Source organism: Emydura macquarii, unplaced genomic scaffold (assembly GCF_026122565.2).
Source record: "Emydura macquarii macquarii isolate MOO-44397 ecotype Brisbane River unplaced genomic scaffold, CSIRO-AGI_Emac_v2 contig_2994, whole genome shotgun sequence".
NCBI lineage: Eukaryota > Metazoa > Chordata > Testudines > Chelidae > Emydura > Emydura macquarii.
Window position 1 is genome coordinate 1,110,710 of NW_027133131.1, and position 19,637 is coordinate 1,130,346.

The 19,637-nt window shown below is 51.0% G+C and overlaps 1 protein-coding gene across 2 annotated transcripts; it reads right to left on the minus strand.

The window, feature by feature from the left end:
- Window positions 1-1,123: 1,123 nt before the first annotated feature.
- CCNT1 (cyclin T1) lies at window positions 1,124-17,555 on the minus strand. 2 transcript variants are annotated; one of them, XM_067529733.1, is made up of 9 exons: window positions 17,368-17,555; window positions 16,716-16,797; window positions 15,885-16,013; window positions 14,407-14,467; window positions 12,901-12,963; window positions 12,335-12,380; window positions 9,274-9,437; window positions 8,849-8,919; window positions 1,124-7,789 (listed from the first exon to the last, which is right to left on the minus strand). In XM_067529733.1, exons 1-9 carry the CDS (start codon window positions 17,541-17,543, stop codon window positions 6,389-6,391), a joined length of 2,193 nt encoding a protein of 730 aa, XP_067385834.1. In that variant the 5' UTR covers window positions 17,544-17,555; the 3' UTR covers window positions 1,124-6,388. The 2 variants fall into 2 exon arrangements, with proteins under 2 accessions (XP_067385834.1, XP_067385835.1); XM_067529734.1 differs by lacking the exons at window positions 9,274-9,437; window positions 12,901-12,963; window positions 14,407-14,467; ... (1 more) ...; window positions 16,716-16,797; window positions 17,368-17,555 and having other exon boundaries at window positions 12,335-12,376.
- Window positions 17,556-19,637: the final 2,082 nt, after the last annotated feature.

Below are 19,637 nucleotides of genomic sequence, written 5' to 3' on the forward strand. Positions count from 1 at the left end.
GATTCTTTCCCTGCCTCCCTAGTAATTCCACCCGCACAGGAGGCAGGATGGCCTAGTGGGCAGGACGTGGCAGACCCAGGCTCAAGTCCGGGATCCACCAGGGGCAGGTCACTGTGTCTCCAGGCCTCGGTTTCCCTTCTGTGCCCAGGGTGTACGAGCTCTGCCCTGGCACCGGGGGGGGCAAAGAGCTGGTGCAGTGATGGAGAAGCCAGCGTGATAGCTAAGAAAGCAATTTTAGCTGCACAGCTGCTCCCAGCTGCTCCCTCAGCGCTGCCCCAGGGAGGGTAGGGGCCCTCCGCTGCTTCTGACTGCTGCCCTGCAGGGACCTCTTCCGGGCTCAAGAGGCAAATCTGGCTACACCACCCCTTTTCTCCTTCACCGGGCTAGGGTTGAGCCACAGCCCCCCTTTACAGCAGGCAAAGAGGCTTTCCCCCAGCCTGCTGCATGAGTTCACAAAGCCTGCTAGGAAGCCAGCCTGTGAATCTGCAGTCTGCAGCACGGCCTTGGGGGCAGAGGGGCAAACACAGAAACAAGTCATTTCACACAAGCCTGTGATCCTTTCTCCCTAGGACAACAGGCTAAGGCATCTCATCTTTCCCCTGAGGCCAGCCTCCAACATACCTGAGTGCCTCCAGGACAGTGCTGTGCCTACCTGCACTCCTGTATTCCCACAAACCTATTCCCCTCTCTCCTACTCAATGCTGCTCCCCCGCCAGCTCTGTTCATTTCATCTTGCCCTGTAATATTTTATTCCTCCCAGGTCCATGGTCCCCTTCGCCCCTGCACTTCCCTCCATTCTCCCCTCCCACCCCCACCTAGTCCACTGGTAGCTCATTTCCTCCATTTGGCATTCCCGGGCCAGGCCTCTGCCCAGAAAAGCTTCCAGTGCCTGAGGGGAGGGCTACAGGGTGGGGATTACAAAACACTCACTGGGGGGAGACCCTGCCCCCAACCCCCCACAGGCTCAGCCCCACCCCCATCCCCCCACAGGCTGACTCCCCACAGGCTGCCTGAAGAACCAGTACCATAGACCCAGCCAGCTCTCCTCACCCCTGCAGGGGGGAATAATTGTAGAACCAGAGAGACAGGTTAGTTTTGTGCATTAAGACCAGCACAAAGGTACTAAAATGCTATCAAGAAAGCAGCTACTCCATAGCCACTGCTAAAGGAGGCAGGTTTCAGAGCAACCACCTTTATTTAATATCACAGCTATGAGTACAGCATCTAAGTCGACCCCAGACCCATGTCTTGGACCATTATCAGTAATGGGAAGGAAGCAAACTCCAGCTGTCCAATGCACACTAGGGTTGAGCTAGTCCAGATTACTACTGCATGGTCAACCTTGTCATGCTGGGTTTCCTTTTCCTGGCCATGGATCTAGCCTTCATTGTCCTGAAAGCTCCAGTTAGCTAATTACGCATAGCAAGAGCTGGGGAACACACTCTTGCAATGACAGGCAGTAAGTGGCTTGGAGAGCCATTGGTATTTTTCTAGAAGAAAACCAGGAGATCAGGTAGGGTTTTTCCTCCCATAGTAGTAGTTTACTCACCCTCTTTTTCTCCAGGAATCTTAACAAATGGCACTTCCCCAGCCAGCCAACATCGTCAAACCCTCATTAACTCAGCCTCCATGGTGGCTGGTTGATACTCCAATCCCCACTTTCAATACGGGAATCTGAGGAACAGCAACGAAGTCTGGGGCAAACTCCAGAATAGAACCTAGGTCTCCCCCTACCAGCATCTGGACCTTAACCTCAAGGTCAGTCTACTTTCCCTTCCTCCTTATAGTAATTACCCATTTAAAACAACAACAAGCAGATGAATTCTCTGTTGACTCCTTTGCCTTTAAGTTTATTGATGTGGATAAATACAGAGAGAAACATCCTGGACAGCAAGATCCCAGACACCTGTAGCCAAATTAGTTACCCAACTTCCTGCTTGTGTGCACTCAGGAAGCTCTTGCTGAAAGTCATCACATCTTGTAAAGATGGGGGGAGGAGGGGAAGAGGATGTGGAGCAGGAGACAGGAAACAGCAATGGAAGGGAAGGGAAAAATCCCAAATTGGTCAGTTTGCAACCACAAGGCAGACCCTGAGTGTGAGATCAGAAAACGCATTGATTGTGTTCTTTGGCTTGATGTGGGTTTAAAAAGTGACATTTGACTCCAATCAGATTTCCAGAGAATTGTACAAAGCTTAGCAACGGTACAGTTGTAACACCCCTTCCCCCCACAGAACATCCCCACACACAGACCAATAGTCAGAGGTGTTGTGAAGCACCATAGTTTTAAATGCTGTCAAGCATCCCTTTCGCAGCCCACTCCTGGGGTGGCAGTGATGGCTCAAGCTAGTTGTACCCTCCCAGACTGCCAAGGTAGCCATGGCTTGAAGGGAAATGAGTTTACAGCGGAATTGTAGCAAACTTCTCTCTCTAAAAATAATATCCAAAGTTTAAATATATATAAACACTTCAGAATAGTATTAAATTACCCTTCCTCCCTCCCCCTGCAGTCAGTCATCCTCCCCTCCCCTCCCCACACAAAAGAATGAAGAGCTTTAGACCACTCACATGGTGGTGCTAGCAGGGAGCAGGGCTGCTATTTTCACAATCAATCAATATTTGCCTGAATGCCTGTGTTAAAGAGAGCAGATTCAGGAGTGCATGGAAGGTTCAAGCACAGCTCCCTTTCCTCATTGCAGAGGTTTCACAGGCCCTGTAACTCCTCACCTCCTCAAGAAACATGGAGACAAATCTAATTTGGAAAAAGAGATCAGAAAATCCACAGAAAGCATCTGTCAGTTCCAATGGGCACCAGACACTTATACCAAAGCTCAATTTGGTCAGCACAGAATGCCAAAGCAGTGCCTTGTACGCAAAATGAGTGTTTCCTGATCCACTTATGCCCACTCTTTCCCACACAGGCAGTTGGGCCCATAGCGTATACAACAGCACAAGCCAGAGGCTGTGGAAGTCAGATTCTCTGCTCTCTTACATGAGCACACTAAGAAACCTGGATAAAACCTTGAGGCAGTGTTGGATGGTACAGCAGACACTGAATTCATGCATTTAAGAGTGCCTGAAACACTAGTGATTTCTCTACTCAGTGCATTGTGCTCTTTTTCCAAATGGGATGTGAGATGTATTGTGGGAGGGGATGCCAGAAGAAAGTTTCCCCATGATTCAAGCTGAATTCTTACTGTAGCTTAAAAATGAAACCTGCACAGTCATTTACCTTTTTGAACTCATGACATTTTTTTTTTTTTTTTTTTTTTTAAATCAAAGGAAGGAAACCCAGAGAACAAAAATTTTTCCAGAATTTGTGGCCCACATCCTAACCCACTCCCCATCCTTTAAATAGGATCCACCATACAGAACAAAATACCCTCCCCCCCCAGGTTGCCCCTCCTCACATACCACAATGTATGCAGAATTCACAGGCTCATACCTGTTTGTGAATAAGAAAAATTTAAGAACAGTTGGGTTTTTTTTTTTTTTTGGTGGGGTTTGGTTTTTTTTTTTTTTTTTTTTTAAATGGAAAGCCTGAAGTTATACACAATCCACCAAAACAAGATTCTAGTTTCATGGGAGATCTCAATGGGAGCTGGTCAGCGCGGAGCACTATAGAAAGACGGGTCTCTTCATGTGGGGGGACTAAATGGGAATGCACATCTTGAAGCCTGGCCATGGGATGCATTCAGTCATGGCAGAGGGCTGAGAGAGCAGTGCACCAATCCCACCATGAGCTCTGACAGCTGGAAGTGCTAGAAATGTATCTATTTAAAAAAAACAAAACACCTTGTTTTCCAGAAACTGGCAAGGCCCACCAGAGAAACCCCAGTGTGTTGAACCCTAGCAAGGGTCTGCTCTATCCAAGCCCTGCACAGGAGGCTACATCTGAACAGTAAAGTGCTCACCTGCTAAAAATCATCCAAGTGAGAGGGCAGAGCTATTGAACAGAGCTAAGGCTGATTATCCAAAAGTGCCTATGTCCGTGGGTTTTTTAAAAAGCCTCATTGATGGCTTGGCTAAAAAGATAGCTAGTGCACCACAAAAGCTGCGGGTTGAGCAAAGACCCAATCCCTGTGGGGAGTCTTAGGGTTACATATGTGAAGAGGGGAATAAAAGTTTTGCACCCAAAACCAAATGAGGCTGGTACGGACTGACAGTCCTGCATTGAGATCCAGGCCAGGGGGAGTGTGACAGCGCAGTGCCAGGTTAAACAGAAAAGAACAAACAAACATGCAGAGTTCAATGCAGAACAGATGAAATGTCACAAAAGCACGTGGAGCCCGTTCGTTTACTGGAAATTTGGGAAATTATAGTCTGAGCCATAACAGAGAAAGTCAGCTTTTCGGAGATTAGTAAATGAGATGAAAAAGCTTGCCCGAAACTAGCTAGGGCTCCACAGCAGCTATGGTTTTAAGTTCAGGGAGATAACACTAACAAAGCAGCCACATAGTTCCCTCAGCAAGCTACTCCAAGCAGCACCCTATGGGCTGTGCTATGCAGATGCAGGATGGATTTTGCTAGCCAGCAGAAACTCAACTGCTCTAGTGATGCTGCATAGAGAGCTGGAGACACACAGGTGGGCTGATACTAGAGCCCCTCCCTCGCCTACTCGATCTTGGTGGGTTTTGCTCTTGCTCTACATCAACCATCTGCGCTGGGTCAGACTCTTGGTCAAACTTGTGTCAATCTGGACTGACTTCAGGAACTTCCCCCAGATTTATACCTGAATAAGAGCAGAATCCCGCCCAAGCTCTGCAGAGAGGACTCGTGCATTCTGGGAGGATGCCATTAAAAACCCAGACTGCAACCTGTCACCAGCAGCTGACTCAGATTCCCGGAGATGCCAGCACTGCATCTTTGGCATGCAGACTCTGCATTAGCCAATGGGGGAGGCGGGGAGAAGGATGTGAAATGATCAGATTCCAGGAGACCTGTCCAAATGCAAGAAGAATTCTACATCAGGCAGAAATGACAACAGATATCTTTTCAGCTATGGCCGCCTTCAGGGGGCTCACTCTCCAACACAGCCCTCAGAACTCAAACCGGCTCCAAGGACTTAACCGCTTGTCTCTACGGGCAACTAAGCAGGTGTACTCCTGCCAGAAACATGCAGGCAGCAACTCTGGACCCAGAAGTTTGGGGGGAGATACAGACTGAGGTTCCCAACCCCCACAGGAATGTCAGCCCAACTGGGGGTCCCAGCCTCTTCTGCAGCGAATACTTAAATCACACACCGGCCTGCCTGGTCCTTTCACATTCGGCCTCAGCCCCCTAGAAAGACTTACTTAAATAATCACTTTTTTGCAGTATTTTTTTGTAACAAAAATATGAAGGATCTCATTCCATAATGCAATTTAAATACACTGTGAAGTACCCCCTCCCCCCATCCCAATCCTGCTTCACTGCCTTCCCGGGCACAGCACCCTCCTCTCCCCCAAATCTCACTTCCACTATCAGGACACTGGAGTGAGATCCCGGATGCCGTTCCCAGCCAGGGTTCAGCAGCCCCTTCTGTCAGGAGCCAGCCACACTCCAGTCACCCTCCCCTGGAACTCCCTTCACTACCAGAACGTGGCAGATGGAGGCCGTTCAATGGAACCAGCAAGGCCTGGAAGGGAACTGCACTTCAGCACAGGATCCTCCCCTCCACAGGAAGGAGGGCCAAAGCCAACACCAGTGAACAGGTAAAGCCCTTTACCAGGGGGAGTAGGGAGGTCAGTACCAACCGCATTTCACAAGGGAGGAAACTGAAGCAACTCGCCAAGGAAATGCCACAAGCTGGGATTCCCTTGCTCCATCACCAGACCATGCTGCTTCCATTCCCTGCCCTCTTCTTACAGACCAGCTCCTGGCCGCCTGCTCCACAGCACCAGCCGTGCTCAGAGCAACACAACAGCCTCTCAACCGAGCTGAGGACAAGCCATGCAAGCCCTTCCCGAGTTCCCTTCCGCAGCCTCTGCAGCAGCCCTCGGGCAGTTTACACCTGCCAGCTTCACACAATTCAAGTGAACAAGATACCACGCACAGATATAACTTACTGCTTCAAACGTTAAAAGTGTCGAAGAGCTTCTGTGACACGTGTTAGACACCCGCACAACCCCACCCCCACCGCATAATGCCCAGGGGGGCTCCATTCCCACAGGGGCCAGCCCCCTGCATCCCAGTGGGATTCTGCTGGGGGGAGCGGGGAAGAGGAAGGGCATTTCTTATCCTTTCACAGCTTCGAGGACTCTGCACTCTCAGACCAATAATAACAATAACAATAAAATAATAATAATAAAATAGTTGAGGCAGTGGGGGCCAGACCACCCTGCCCTTCCCTCGCAGGGGGCGGCCCAGATTCTAGGCATGTCTATACACACTCAGTAGTAAAAAGGACTTTACTTGGGAAGGGGCGGGAGGGGAGGAGGGGGTTCTGAGGGCAGCGGGGGCGGTCGGGGCTTGTCCGTGTTGGCAGCTCTGGAGCTCCCAGTGGCCCTTGGATTCAAGTACTCGCCGTATGAATGGGCAAAGTCGAAAGCCGGGGGCTGGGTGGGCTGCATGCCCTGGGCGCTCAGCAGCGAGTGAAGCATGTTGACTGTATCCTGGTAGTCAATGGCCTGATTTGTGCTGTGCCCGTTGGCCCCGGTGGGGCCTTTGTCCGATTTCCCATGGCTACCCCTGGCTTTGCCGGCCTGGGGGAAGGGGAGGCTAGCTGCATCCAAGCTGTGCCCAGGAAGTGGGGCTGCCCCAGGGAGGTGGGAGAAAAACTGCATGCCAGCAGCTTTGGCGCTTTTACTGACTTTCGGCTGGTGTTCATGTGCAGCAGCCGACGCCTCTTCCAGGAGAGGCCTCTTACGAGACGCCCCAGACAAGCTGTAGCTTTTATGAGCCAGGGTGCTCGGCTGTCCGCTGTGTTTCAAGTCTCCTGGCCGCTTGCCCCCGGCGCTGCTGGCAGCAGCTGCGGGCTGGGCATGCAAGTGTTTGTGCGAGTGATTGTGATGGTGGTGGTTGGACAAGTGACCCTTGTGTTTCTCCTTGTGCTCCCGGCTCTTCCCGCTGCTCTCATCTGAGGAGCTGTGCCGATCTGAAGCAGTCGGTACCTTGATGCGCATTTTGATCTCCTCTGGTTTGGAGGAGAGTGGTCTGTCCCCTCCTCCCCCTGCCACAGGGATCCTCAGCTTCAGAGTGGAGGCCTTGTCGATCTTTTCCAGAGGGCGCTCTGCGCTGTCGGAGCTGCCAGCGGGTATCTTCAGGATGATTGGCGAGGGGTTGTTCTCCTGTTGGACTTCCCTCTCCCTCTGCTGCTGGACCAGGAGGTTCTGGGCAGCATAGGCGTACTGAGACCGCACGTTGGCCTCCATGTTCTCCAGCTGCCGCTTCTGTGCGGCCAGCTCCTCAGCGTGCTTGGCGCGGTACTCTTTCAGGGACACCTTTGCGGATGGCACACTCTTGCTGCTCTGCTTCTGGTAAGCTGCGCCATCCTGCGCCAGAGGAAGATCGGGGGCCACTGAGCTTTCATTAGTCCTGTGAACCTGGCCAACCTCTAGCTTGTGTGGAGGATGGTGGGACATCCAGTGCTCTGACTGCAACATATCCATATCGCTCAGATCACCAGGACAGTCCTCCGCAGCCGGGAGGAGAGGCCCGGCTCCTGCAGTCGAAGACGTTGACATGCTCATTAAGCCCGCGATGTTCATGTCAGAATTGTTCCTGGAGATCATGCTGAGGATCGTCTGCTCCGAGAGGCACTCATCTTCTCCTTGGTCATCTGCCTTGGATTTCTTGGCTGCTTGGGAGGCCTGAAATAAAGCAGTAAGAAAGGGCATCTGTACCTCGGTGGCTTTATGTCAGACACAGGCCGTTACCATTCAGGGAGAAAAAAGCGAGCAGTTGCCAACGGAGGCGTGATCATGCAGCTGCCCCACCATCGAGCTAGCACACTAGATAGTCCTGCAACATGTCATCTGACTTCCTAGATCACCTGAATTCACCTTTGCCAGTTTGGGGAAGACAATGGTTTGCAAAACACATTTGTGCCCCAGAAGAGACCAGACATGTACAAATACAGACAGCAGCGAGCCACAGCCTGCTCTGGGCTGAGGGGCAATAGCCACTTAGAACTTGGGCTGTGTGTTTGAGCTTCGGGCAGTTCACACCTCAAGTGTTTCAGGCAGTGCAAATTCAAGGCGGTGTCTTTGTAACCCTTATGGCTTCAAACATATAGGTTTAAAGCAGCAGTCCTCAAACTTGTGGGGTCACACCCTCCTTTTTCTCATCCACGCTTCCCGCAGAGCCACAATCAGGAGCCGGAACCGGGACCAAAGCCGCGGTTGGGGGCTGTGAGCCAGGGCCTGAGTTGTTGCAGCTGCAGCCCCAGGGCCAGGAACGGGACTGGGAGCCAGGGCAGCAATGGGGGCACAGCAGGGCTGGGTGGCGCTTCCTCTCCGCCCCTGTGGGGGCTGGCCCAGGCCCTCCTGCACCTCCCCCCCGAAGGTCCCTCCACACACCCCTAGGGGACACACCCCACATTTGGGGACATCTGGTTTAAAGTAAAGCTTAGATGCCACAGCAAGTGGCAGCCCAGCCTTCCCCGCTCCCACTTGCTCACTCACAGGGGAGAGCATTCTATTCCCCATGGAGGAGTGTTTACCAAGCCCTGCTTAGGAAAAAAAGGCAAGATTGTCACCGAGTTTATTCAAGACTAATGAAAACAGAAATGACGTTTTGTTAACCCCTAATATCGACGGGTCCCTCCCCTGAGCACTGTTAATATTAGAGAACACACACAGCTCAGAAGCCGGACAGACAGGAGACTGAGCCAGAGCAGCGGACAGCAGCCCAATTGAGGAAATTCTTACCCGCCAGTTGCGGATGCGTTTGAGTCGGTTGGGAGTTTTCTCAAGAATCTGCAGGAATTCATGAGTCAATTCTGCAAAGGAGATGCACAAAACACAGACAAGAGGGTCAGATGCAGGATGTGGAGTAGCCACAAGCCAGCAGCCCGCTGCTCACTGATGGGTGCAGCTAGTCATGATGAGATGGAGCTATTTCAGGAAAGGAAATACGGTGAACTAGGAGCACTGACTAGATTGAAACACATCCCACTTCATGACTTCTACTGTCTCTATTGCACCACAGAAGCTGCCACACTGAAAACCTTGGTAAGATCAGAAGCCCTTGAAGTCCATGAACTGGTCAGTGGCTGTGTGTGAACGGCACACCGAGAACAGATGCCAAGATAATACGAGTGCCTTTTTGGGGGGGACCTTGCTCCAAAACTTACCGTCTAAAAGCTCCAGAGTTACAGTGCCATCAACGTATTCCCACCAGTGCTTCCCGTCCGTGGAGACTGGGATCTCCCAGTTGGACCACTTACAAGCCAGGTGGATACAGACGCAGGCCACAACGGGAGGGGTGTACTGCAGGCTGAAGGTGGTCAGGTGCAGGCTGACGTCACCAGCAGGGAGAAAGAAACAGAAAGCCATGAACTCCCAAGCCTGAACCTCAGCACACACAATCCCCCGCTGAACAGACGCTGCGGAAGAGGTGGGCATGGTGGCAACGTTCCTGAAGGGAAAAGGTATTTCCTCCCCCAATACATCCCTTTGTTGTCAAAGCGTCTGTGCACTGCCAAGTCACTTGCTACTTCCCTGTTCTGCTCAAACCAGTTCAGTTCCAGGCTTCTCCACAAGCTCATGCCAATTTTGGGCTTTAGGGCCCATTGCCTATTGCAGGGGAAAGAAGTTAAGCTAGACTGGACTTCAGCAGAAGTCCCCTGAGGAAGGTCCAACATCAGAACACAAGAGAAGAGCCCAGGCTCTGAAGTGGACTCTGCTCAACCAGAAAAGAGTCCGACAGTTCCGTTCCTTCGGCCAAAACAAATTCACATGGTTGGAAAAAGCAAAACTCCTGTGAAGTCAACGTGATCAGTAAGGACACAAGCATCATCGTGAGAAAACCAACAACCAACAGTTCGGACAATGAAGCCGACAGAGACCTCCACTCCGCCTCTCTCTCTCAAACCGTGGCTTCCTCAAATCACACAGCGTTCTGAATATCTATGGAGCTAGGTGATTAGCAACTGTCAACTCACGGAGATGCTGGCAGGACAGGCCTGGGCCTCCACCTCCCTTACAGGTAAGCAAAAGCCACTTAAGGGAGGACTGGCTGAGAGAAGCCTCAAACCCTCCACTTCAGAGGACATTTTATTGTCGAGATGCCAGTCACGACTTCCTGGCTCAGGCTGACCTCCGTTTCACGGGGATTCAGCCTCTGCTTTGTATGAAAAATAACTATTTGCCCCAGGTGTACAGCACCCACTCTTAGAATACAGGATTCGTTGCCTAGATTAATCTAATTGTAATTCTCAGGCGTTAAAATGGAGCCCTTTAGGAGATTTAGCCTATGTTTGTCCTCTTTGTTTTGAATGATCTTATCAGAATGGACTCCCCAAGCTTTTGTTTTACTTAAAACTAAATCTTGTGCGTAGCTTCCATTTGAAGACATGTCAGTTGTGAAGTAAGCTAAGTCATTAACAATTGCTGCAACTAACTGACCATTGTATAGGCCACAAACAGGTTCAGGTAACTTAAGTGAAGTCAGTGTGAGAGGAAACTCAGCCAAACACTATCCTATCTTGACAGTCAATGTCCATGCAACAATCCACCAGCTGCTGCTCAGTGGTATACACGGGAGCCTGGTCTCATGTCAAGAGTTTTCACTGGTCTATTACTTGGCCCAACTGTCACAGTTGCTTTGTCCATCAAGAAAGCACTGCCTAGGGCACACACATCGGGGCTCACAGATAGGGATCTACCACCCACACTCCCCTCCTTTCACATCCACTGAGCTCACTAAACACAAGCCTCTAAACCATTAAGTCAACTGCAGATTAAGAGCCAGCTCTGCCAGTACACTAGGGCTGCTATGTGCTGCTCTGGTGATGCAAAGCAGCTGTAATCAGTTTAACTAGCCAGTGGGCTCTGGCTGCTTCGCACTGCTCTAGCGTACCAGTGAATCTGCCCATAAGAGTGAACATGTAAAGACTGATTTATGGTGGACAGTACATATCCTCAAATCATTAGAAATATCACACGGTAGTATTTCCTGTGTGTTTCTTGTTCAGCAAGCTCATGTCTGAAATGTGTCATTTAAAAAGTTCCCGGACAAAAAGCTACGTCAAGATGGAGTGAAGGTTGAGAGCATGTGTCAGTAACAAGGATTAAAAAACAGTTCATCAGGGATCCTTGGAGCAACCTGCAGAGGTGGGAGAGAATTCCCTTTAATAGACTGGGAGGACAGAGGGGGATTTGCCCAAGGTTGGGGGTCTGACAGAAGCAATCGGTCAGTGGCAGGAAATGGAAGCAGATTTTCCAACTGAGGCCTTATCTACTCTAGAAACGGTTTGCTGGTGTAGCCATCCCAGCAAAATCACCCTAATACAGATGTAGCTATACATATCCCCAAATAAACTACACCAAATAATAAATAAACTTGTTGTGTTTATACTGGTGCTTTTGCCGGCATAGTTATGTCAGAGGTGTGATTCTCCCCCCCCCCCCCCCCACACACACAGCTATTCTGGCAAACTTTTAAATATACCAAGCTTAAGCCACAGTTCATCTGTTGAAACAGTCCTTTCTGATGCGGAGAGCCGCATACCAAAGGTCATGTCTTTGCTTTTAAGTTTATTATATTGCCCTGCTTTCCTCCAACATTTCAACATCCCCTCCAGAATGAAACCTAGGTGTCTAAAATACATATGGATGAAGTTAGACAGCTTTTCATGGAACTTTATTCCATGTGTTTGCATGAAGTAATGCTGCAAGAATTCCCATTTTCTACTTTTTAAAGACCTTCCAATTTGGGCCTCTTATTGCTACCAAAGTAAATAATCATTTTTCAATCCTTATTTGTAAATCTGAAGTCTCCTGAAGATCTTTTAAGAGAAAGAAAAGAACTAAGACAGTCTGGCTTCTAAGTCCAACTCTTAGGAATAAAAGGCCACAGCCTATCTGTATCCATCTGCGGTCTCATCTTAGTAATTGCAAGGCTCTTTCGGGCAGGGGGCATCTTTTTGTTCTGTGTGGACAGCGCCTAGCACCAGAGGGTCCCGGTCCATCACAGGGGCTCCCAGACACGACAGTAATGCAAATAAGTATTTACAGTCACTTCCTTCAAATACTCTTTAAAACCAATTTCTTCTTCTGACTGCACAAACAGAAGTCTGCACTCTCTCACTCGATAACAATCCTCCAAAGAGCACAATAGAATTTTCCCTCCACCCCCTACCTCCAGATAAAACCCTCTGCTAGAAACATAGGAATCAATTCGAAAGTAACAACCTGTTAGTCGCCATGAAGTAGGAAGTTTGTGCCAAATCCTTGCTGGCTGGAAAGGGAAAAGAAAAAACAAGCGTTAGCTTGAACACTTTAGCAGAGACTCCCAGAGTACTAGTATGTGAGAAGTGCACGTTTCTACCGGGGGTGGCCACAGCAAGTACAAAACTGCATTATGAAAGATCTTGTTGGTTTGATTGGTTTTAGTCTTGCCCTGCAGCTACAGAAAACTTGTAAAAGTTGTTGCATGTAACAAAAACCTTGTACTGTGCTTCCCAGCAAGTCAAAGTTACACCTGTCCCCTCAGCCATTTCAGCAGTTTGCCACTGCAGCATCTTTACTTTGAAGCTAGCTATACAACCACTAAACAGATTCTATGGAGAGTTTGGGTAATTCACAGCGACAACTAAGAACGAATGCCACCACTTCATACTTATTCAGTCCTTTTAACCCAAATATCCCAAGTTACTTCAACTCTGAGCTCTCTATAGGAACCACTTCATCTAGCACTGAAATGCAGCCACCTTTGTGATGGAAGGTGGCAAGTGTTCAACATATTTTAGGTCTCTTACCTCGCACTAGCTGTGTACACTTCACCACGTGTGTATGAGGGTGATCAATAGTGATCTCAAACCCTGAAAGAATGGCAGAGACACATGACCATTAGGTAACAGACAGAGCATCCTCATGGTTTTACATATCATTCTGGGGGAGGCAAGTCAGCTGCCCCCTCCACTAAAAGCTCTCAGTCTGCTCAGAGACAAGCAGGAATAAAGCAGACTGTCTTCCTATATCCAGAAGGATCAAGCTGTCCAGTCACAAAACATGAAGGTCTTTGGTTTCCAAGCAGCTAAATGGCTTATTGCTGAAGAGACTTCACTGAAAACAAAACACCTATTAGGGATTTTAAGTTGGACAAAGCCTCTTGTGGCAGCTGGAAGGAAGAAAAAAAACAGGCATCTGCTCAAAGGAATTTGTGTCACCCAAAAAGCCATAAGGAAGCAAGTGTCTGCCCTTCAAGGGAGCCTGAATGTCAGATGAGGTTAATCCTTATTTCAGTTTCCCCTTTAGTTTTGTATGTTGTTTTTAAAAAGAATAGCCTATGGACTGAGCATCTGCTTGCATCTATTTACTTGTCTCATCAGTATATTCATGGCAGAACTGGGATTCTACATGAGGCGACTAGGGGGACTGAGCACAGGAAAAGGAGCCAGGAACTCTACACTTCAAATGCTGACTCTGGAGCCACCTTGTTGTGTAACTGTGGGCAAGTCACTTCACATCTCTGGTCCTCACTTCTCCACTCTAAGATAGGGATGCTTACCCACTTCACAGGGCAGTTAGGAGTAGTGAAGTTTTGTCAAGTATTTTAAAGCTGTAAAGTGCTATTAATTACCATGTGGACTGAAGACTGGTGAGAAGTGTTTGAACAAATCAGGAGGGATAGTTTTTTTTTTGTTTTGTTTTGTTTTTAAAGAAAAGGATTCTCTTGTTTTTTTCCTCAGCCATGGTTACTGTAACCAAAAGCTTCTACCACTCAGGTGTCTAACAGAGCCACAGGGAAGGCCAAATCTTAGAAATAGAGGGCTACATTAAAAAAAAAAAACTACAAAGACCACTGAGGCCACAACAGCCTATCTGAATGTGAGCAGCAAGCAACCTGATCAAAACACAAACGTTCATTCTAGGCTCCCTTTGCGACCCCAGAGCAGACTGTCTCCCATCCCAGGCACTGGATTAGAGCATCACTGTTACAGTTTATAACACTCGTAATCCAGCGTAACTGACATCCAAGCAGAACAAAACCTGTTGGGGACAGAAACAAGCCGAACTCTGCATCTTTACGCTGTTAATGACTCAAATTAAAGCAAGTTAAACCTGAAAACACATGTATTAGAAGCAAGTCATGAACTGGTGGATGTGAAAAGAGTTCATTGCCTGGACTCTTGCTCTCCCACTGAGCAGCTGTGCATCTGCCCTCCAGCTGGGGAGAAGACTGTGGAGTTAGACTCTCCGCTTTGCGGAACCCTTCTGGGTCTGGGATTCGAGTGGAAGCTCGTCCGCTTTGAAAAACTTACCCAGGGTCTGCAGTATAATGCTCTCTAGAATGACCAGGTCTTGGGCTTGCTGCAGGTAAGCCTGGGGTTGAGAGGACAGGCACGTTACTCACGAGGAGGCACTCTGCATAAAGCCTGCACATTTCTAACTCTCTCTCTCTCAGGGAGGCCAAAAAAAAAAGAAACACCAAGGTGGAATCTTTATCCCACTCAGTACTAGAGGGAATTGGCACAGATTGCCCCCCAGAAGAGAGAAAGTAGAGTGCTGGATGGATGCACTCCCCTGCTAGTGTTCCTTTGACATGGGTTGCTGCTGCTTGATGGACACTTCAGTCTATGTCTCTCAACAAGAGTTTTAAACACGAAGGGACAGGTCAACGTAAGCGGTATGGGGTTGAAAATTAACCTTTTCCTCCAATTTTCTACAAGCTTTGGCTTCTGAATAAAGCTTCCCCCTTTCAGCAGGGTTGGGGACTCAGTTCCCATTACGAGGGGCTATCATGAGAGATGAGGACATGGAAACATTTTGAACAATCCCACCATTAAGTGGGTGGAGACAGGAGTGAACTGCACACACCCTTTTCTACTTGGCACAAGTGCTATTTAACTCTGGCAGATGTGTGCATTCCCTACTCAGAAGCCTCTACTGCAGACAGGATTACACGGCACATCGGATTCTCCCATTCACACCAGTGTAGCAGAGGGAAACAGTAGAGATCACAGAGAGGAGAGACAAGTCGTCTGCGCTAAAGAAGCCTAAGTATTGTGTTGTACGATAGCGGTTGATCTGAAAGCTCTAGTGACCCACTCTGCATTTTAACCACTCATTTCCAGAACGGATGGTTATGTGCTGGAGTTAATGAGATGCTTTAGCCCAGTGATTCCCAACCTTTTTGGCTCGAGGGCCACAGATATTTTTACAACCTTGAAGGGGCACCAGTTTCCGCCAGCAGGGCCCTCCCCCCACTGCAGCCAGATGGAAGGAGTTCAGTTAGGAGGCAGTCGCCTGGCTGATCTCCTGTCTGCCTGGCTACAGCAGGAAAACCGCATGCATCCTGTAGCCCCGTGCACTCCCCCTGGGTCCCTAGTCAATGGCTCCCTTCCCTCTGGCTCCAGCAGGGACCCTAGCACCTAGGAACACAGGCAGAGTGCTTTGTTCTCTGCTGGAGCCGGGGGGAGGGGAGCGCTGATCTCCCTTCCCCTTGGCTGCACCCAGGAACCTGCACCCCTCTTCTTGTAGCCACACGGAAACACGCTCCGCCTAGGTCCTTAGGCAATGGCTCCCGTCTGCAGCCAGCAGGAGGGGAGCCGCAGGCCACTCTGAAAGCCCGCGTGGGCCACTTTTGGCCCCTGGGCCACAGGTTGGGAACCACTGCTTTAGCCCCACAAGTTACTTGCATTACCAGGATTCCACATTTCAGGATGCAATACCCTTTGAGCATGGTCTCATCCCTCCCACTCAAGCAAAATGATTGCAGTGCTGGTGTTTGGCCACTTACCTCACTCCTAGTGTCTGGAGGAGTGTCCTGAGGATGCAGGCATGCATGCGCTACTTTGATTACATGTTCCAGCTTACGAGGCTGTTCCTCTACCTTGGCTGCCAAGAACAGGGCTGCTGGAGCCACAGACTTCATGGAGGGAAAAAACAGAACACAAGAATGGTCTCCCACTTCAAATATTCACAAGCCTCTAGTGTAAGTATCCAGATGGGCTCTGCTGTTATGAGACTCTCTGAGCAATCTGACAGCAATGAAACAATTTTATTTACGGATTTACTCCAGGCCTCAAGTGCAGAGATATGGTGGAGATACAGGTTTTTAGGAGATACATCTGAACAGGTTACAGGAAAAGTCTATAGTAGGAAAACGCTCTTTAAAAAAAAAGAAGTAAAAGTAAAAGTTTAGGATTGAAGTTACAAAAGGTCAATTTCTAAGACTGACTAAAGGGATCATTCACATAACAAGAAAGGTCTTTAAGGAGCCAAAGAATGTCAGTTGAGGAAAAGATTTAACTACCAGCAGCTACATTCCTTCCTTTGCCCAAAGATATCAAAGCACTGGACAATCAGCCAAAGCTCCCCCTCCCATGAGGTAGGTCAGTGCTACTTCTATTTTACAGATAAGAAAAATGGAGGTATAAAGAAATGATGTGTTCAAGGCCACGCAGCAAAGAGAAAGAGCAGAAAGAGAACCCAGATCTCTCGGCTCCCACTCTTGTATGTTGGCTACAGCTTCCCCACTTATTGGCAGGGAAGTGTTGACAATGAAGGTTACAGGAGGCTGTGGGCGGTTTTCAGCTGAAGGGAAGGTGACAGCCCAAATGATACTTACATTGCGATGAAACTGGGTGAAGGACTGAACCATGTAGAAGCGGTGCATGTACACGATAGCCGTGTTGATGGTCAGCTGAGAGCTGCAGGCGCAGGGTTAAGGAAAAAGCAGGCTTGACGTTCCAGGAGTGCTACTTCACCTTCACAACCATCCTAGAGGAGCCCAGTGCAGCTGGCAGGCCAGGATCTACCAGCACCGTTTTAAGGGCCCTTTCTGCAGCCCCCTCAGGTGGCGAGAGTGGCGAGAGTTTGCTGGGTCCGTTTCAGGCAGACACGCACGGCCGCGCTCCGCCGGCTGACCCAGCGGGAACAGGGGCGTGGGGGGCTCGATGACAAACACGGGGGGGCCTAGACACAAGTGCCTCCCCCCAGGGAGCGGGACCACTGGGAGCCGCCCCAGGCACCGCCACCCAACGCGGCCTGAGAGCGGGAGGCGCACGCGGGCCCCGGTTCCCGCGGCGGGCGGGCGGGCTGCAGAGATGCGCCGAGCTCCCGCCCCCCGAGCCCAGGCTCCCAGGCTCCGCCGCCCCCCGCCCCGCCGCGAGCCCGAGGGGCCGCCCCTGCCGCGTACGCGCCGGCCCCGCCGCCGCCCCTCGGCCGCTACTCGAGCCCCAGGCTTCGCGGCCTAGCCCGGCCCGGCCCGGCGCGGATACACGTTGAGGCGCTGGCCCATGTCCTGCAGCAGGTTGGCCGCCTGCTGCCGGTACGAGAGCTCCTTGTCCGGGTCGAGCCCGGCGCGCCGGGACGGGCTCCGCTCCAGCTGCTCGCGGCTGAAGGCCCAGCGCTTCCCCCCGCCGCCGCCGGCCCCTCCGCTCGCCGAGGCCTCCATGGCGATCCGCGGGCGCGCGCCCGCACGCAGCGCCGGCGCGCCGAACGTGGCGCACGCACGCAGCGCGGGCCCGTCCCCGGACTCCGCGCATGCGCCCGTCAGCGCGCTCGGGGGCCCGAGGCCCGAGCGGGGCTGCCCTGCGCATGCGGGCGGGCGGCCGGCGCGAGCGAGCGAGCCAGCCCCTCCCCTTGCAGGAGACGGCGCGAGCCAGGCCGGCCGGCGCGCAGCGCGAGGCTGCAGCTGGGCCCAGGACTAGGAGCGGGCCTGCACTGCGCATGCGCACGAGCCGGGCCCTCAGGGCGGCAGATAGCTGGAGCGGGGATGCTGGGTTGACCCCTGACCCTTCCCGCCAGCCTGACCCCAGCCCACGTGACCATACCTGTGGGGACCCCCATGACCCTACCTGTGACCCCTTCCAGCCCACGTGACACCCAGCCTCCCCCCCATGACCCTACCTGTGACCTCAGCCCCTGTGACCCCCCCAGCCGTCCCCTCCCAGTCTCTCCCCATGACCACAGCACAACCCCAGCTGTCTTCAGCTCGGCCTGTCTGAGGCCTCCACCCTCTCCCCCACCCTGGCTGGCTCCCCCTGTGCACCCTGCGGGCAGAGCCGCCCCCCGCACAGCACAGCACAGCACAGCAGTGCTCAGAGACACCAAGGAGATAAAAGGGGGCGGAAGCTAACACCCTGCACCTGGGGGTCCCTCGCCTGGGGTGGGGGCTTTCTCCTGCGCCTGCTGTGAGAGATGGCGACAGAGAGAGACCAGCGCTGAGAACGGTTATCGCCCTGGAGAGAACGCGTAGGGGAAGGGACTGAAAGGCCTGGGACGATTCAGTTTAGGGAGGGCGGGACGAAAGAGGGGACATGACGGATTTTTAAAAATCGGTCATCGGAGAAGGAACTCGGGTGTGCCGTCTCCTAGTACAGGAGACACGCAACAATCAAGGATATTTAAATCTGATGCGACATGTCTTTCCACTGAGCACAGATAGTGGAACTCACTGCCACGGAACGGAACGGAGGGCAGAAGCTTAAGAGGATGAGCGAAAAGGATCCGCCCTTTAAATGTCTCATGAGAACATGCACGACAACAAGAGTAAAAGCTGTGTTTTACAAGGGACAGAAACACCTCTGCGTATGGGGATGAACCATCCGCTCAGTGACAGGGGGAGGAAGGAAGGTTACCCTACAACTTACTCACTTCAGAGTTTCTTGCCTGTCTGCCTCTGATACTTGCCTGTGCTGGAGACAGGATACTGGATTAGATGGATCACAGAGCCTGGTCAGCTATGGCCATTTCTATGTTATCTATGCTAGTTTGCAACATTGGGCCAGCACAAAATAATGGAAGACTGATGGAAAAGCTGAATTCTTCCTTGTATCATACGGTTCTGCCAGCATTCCCTTCTACTATTCAATATTTATATTATGGCAGTGCCCAAAAACCTCGGAGGATAACAGAGCCGACCCCCCCCCATTGCCTGGGCACCGTACAGACATAGAAAAGAGATAAGCTGCGTTCTGAAGTTCTTATCATCTAGACACCAAACATCTCCAAGTGCCTAAGAAATGCCACAGATAGCAGGATGCCAGACACTTTGGCCCACACGCATACCACACTGCAACACTAAAATACAGACATCCCTAGGGTAGAGCAACAAGCAGGCTGGAAGCACCAGAGAGAGAGGAAATTAATTTGTGACCAAGGACTCTGGATTCTTATTTCTCAAGATCTTCAATGCTGCTGAATGGCCCATCCCTGAGATAATCTCTCCTCAGCAGGATGAAGGACAAAGCAACCCTGCTGGCATTCACACAACCAGATGCCTAGATAACTAAGGCCACAAGGTCCCAGAGAACTGTTTTGTGGCTCACAGTGACCGCATTTTCATAGAGCTGGATGGACAGCAGTTTTTTTCCATTTGGAGCCACCAAACAGTCGTCAGACTGGAATGGCTCCTAGTCCCTACCCATCTGGGCTGGATTAAAAGCAATAGGCTAGAGGTGGCTCTGAACCTCATTTTCCACCCCTGAGCTAGCGGGCTGGAGTGCAGGTGTGATTGTGTTGTCAGGACTTTCTCATTAGACAAACT

What these genes read in the sequence shown, in the direction of transcription:
- CCNT1 (XM_067529733.1), bottom strand. Translation starts at nt 17,543, where the DNA reads ATGGAGGCCTCGGCGAGCGGAGGGGCCGGCGGCGGCGGGGGGAAGCGC. An exon ending in ATGGGCCAGCGCCTCAACGT is followed by an intron (nt 16,798 to 17,367) that starts GTATCCGCGCCG and finishes CTGCGCCTGCAG; the next exon opens with CTCTCAGCTGACCATCAACA. An exon ending in GTGTACACAGCTAGTGCGAG is followed by an intron (nt 12,381 to 12,900) that starts GTAAGAGACCTA and finishes TTCCCTTTCCAG; the next exon opens with CCAGCAAGGATTTGGCACAA.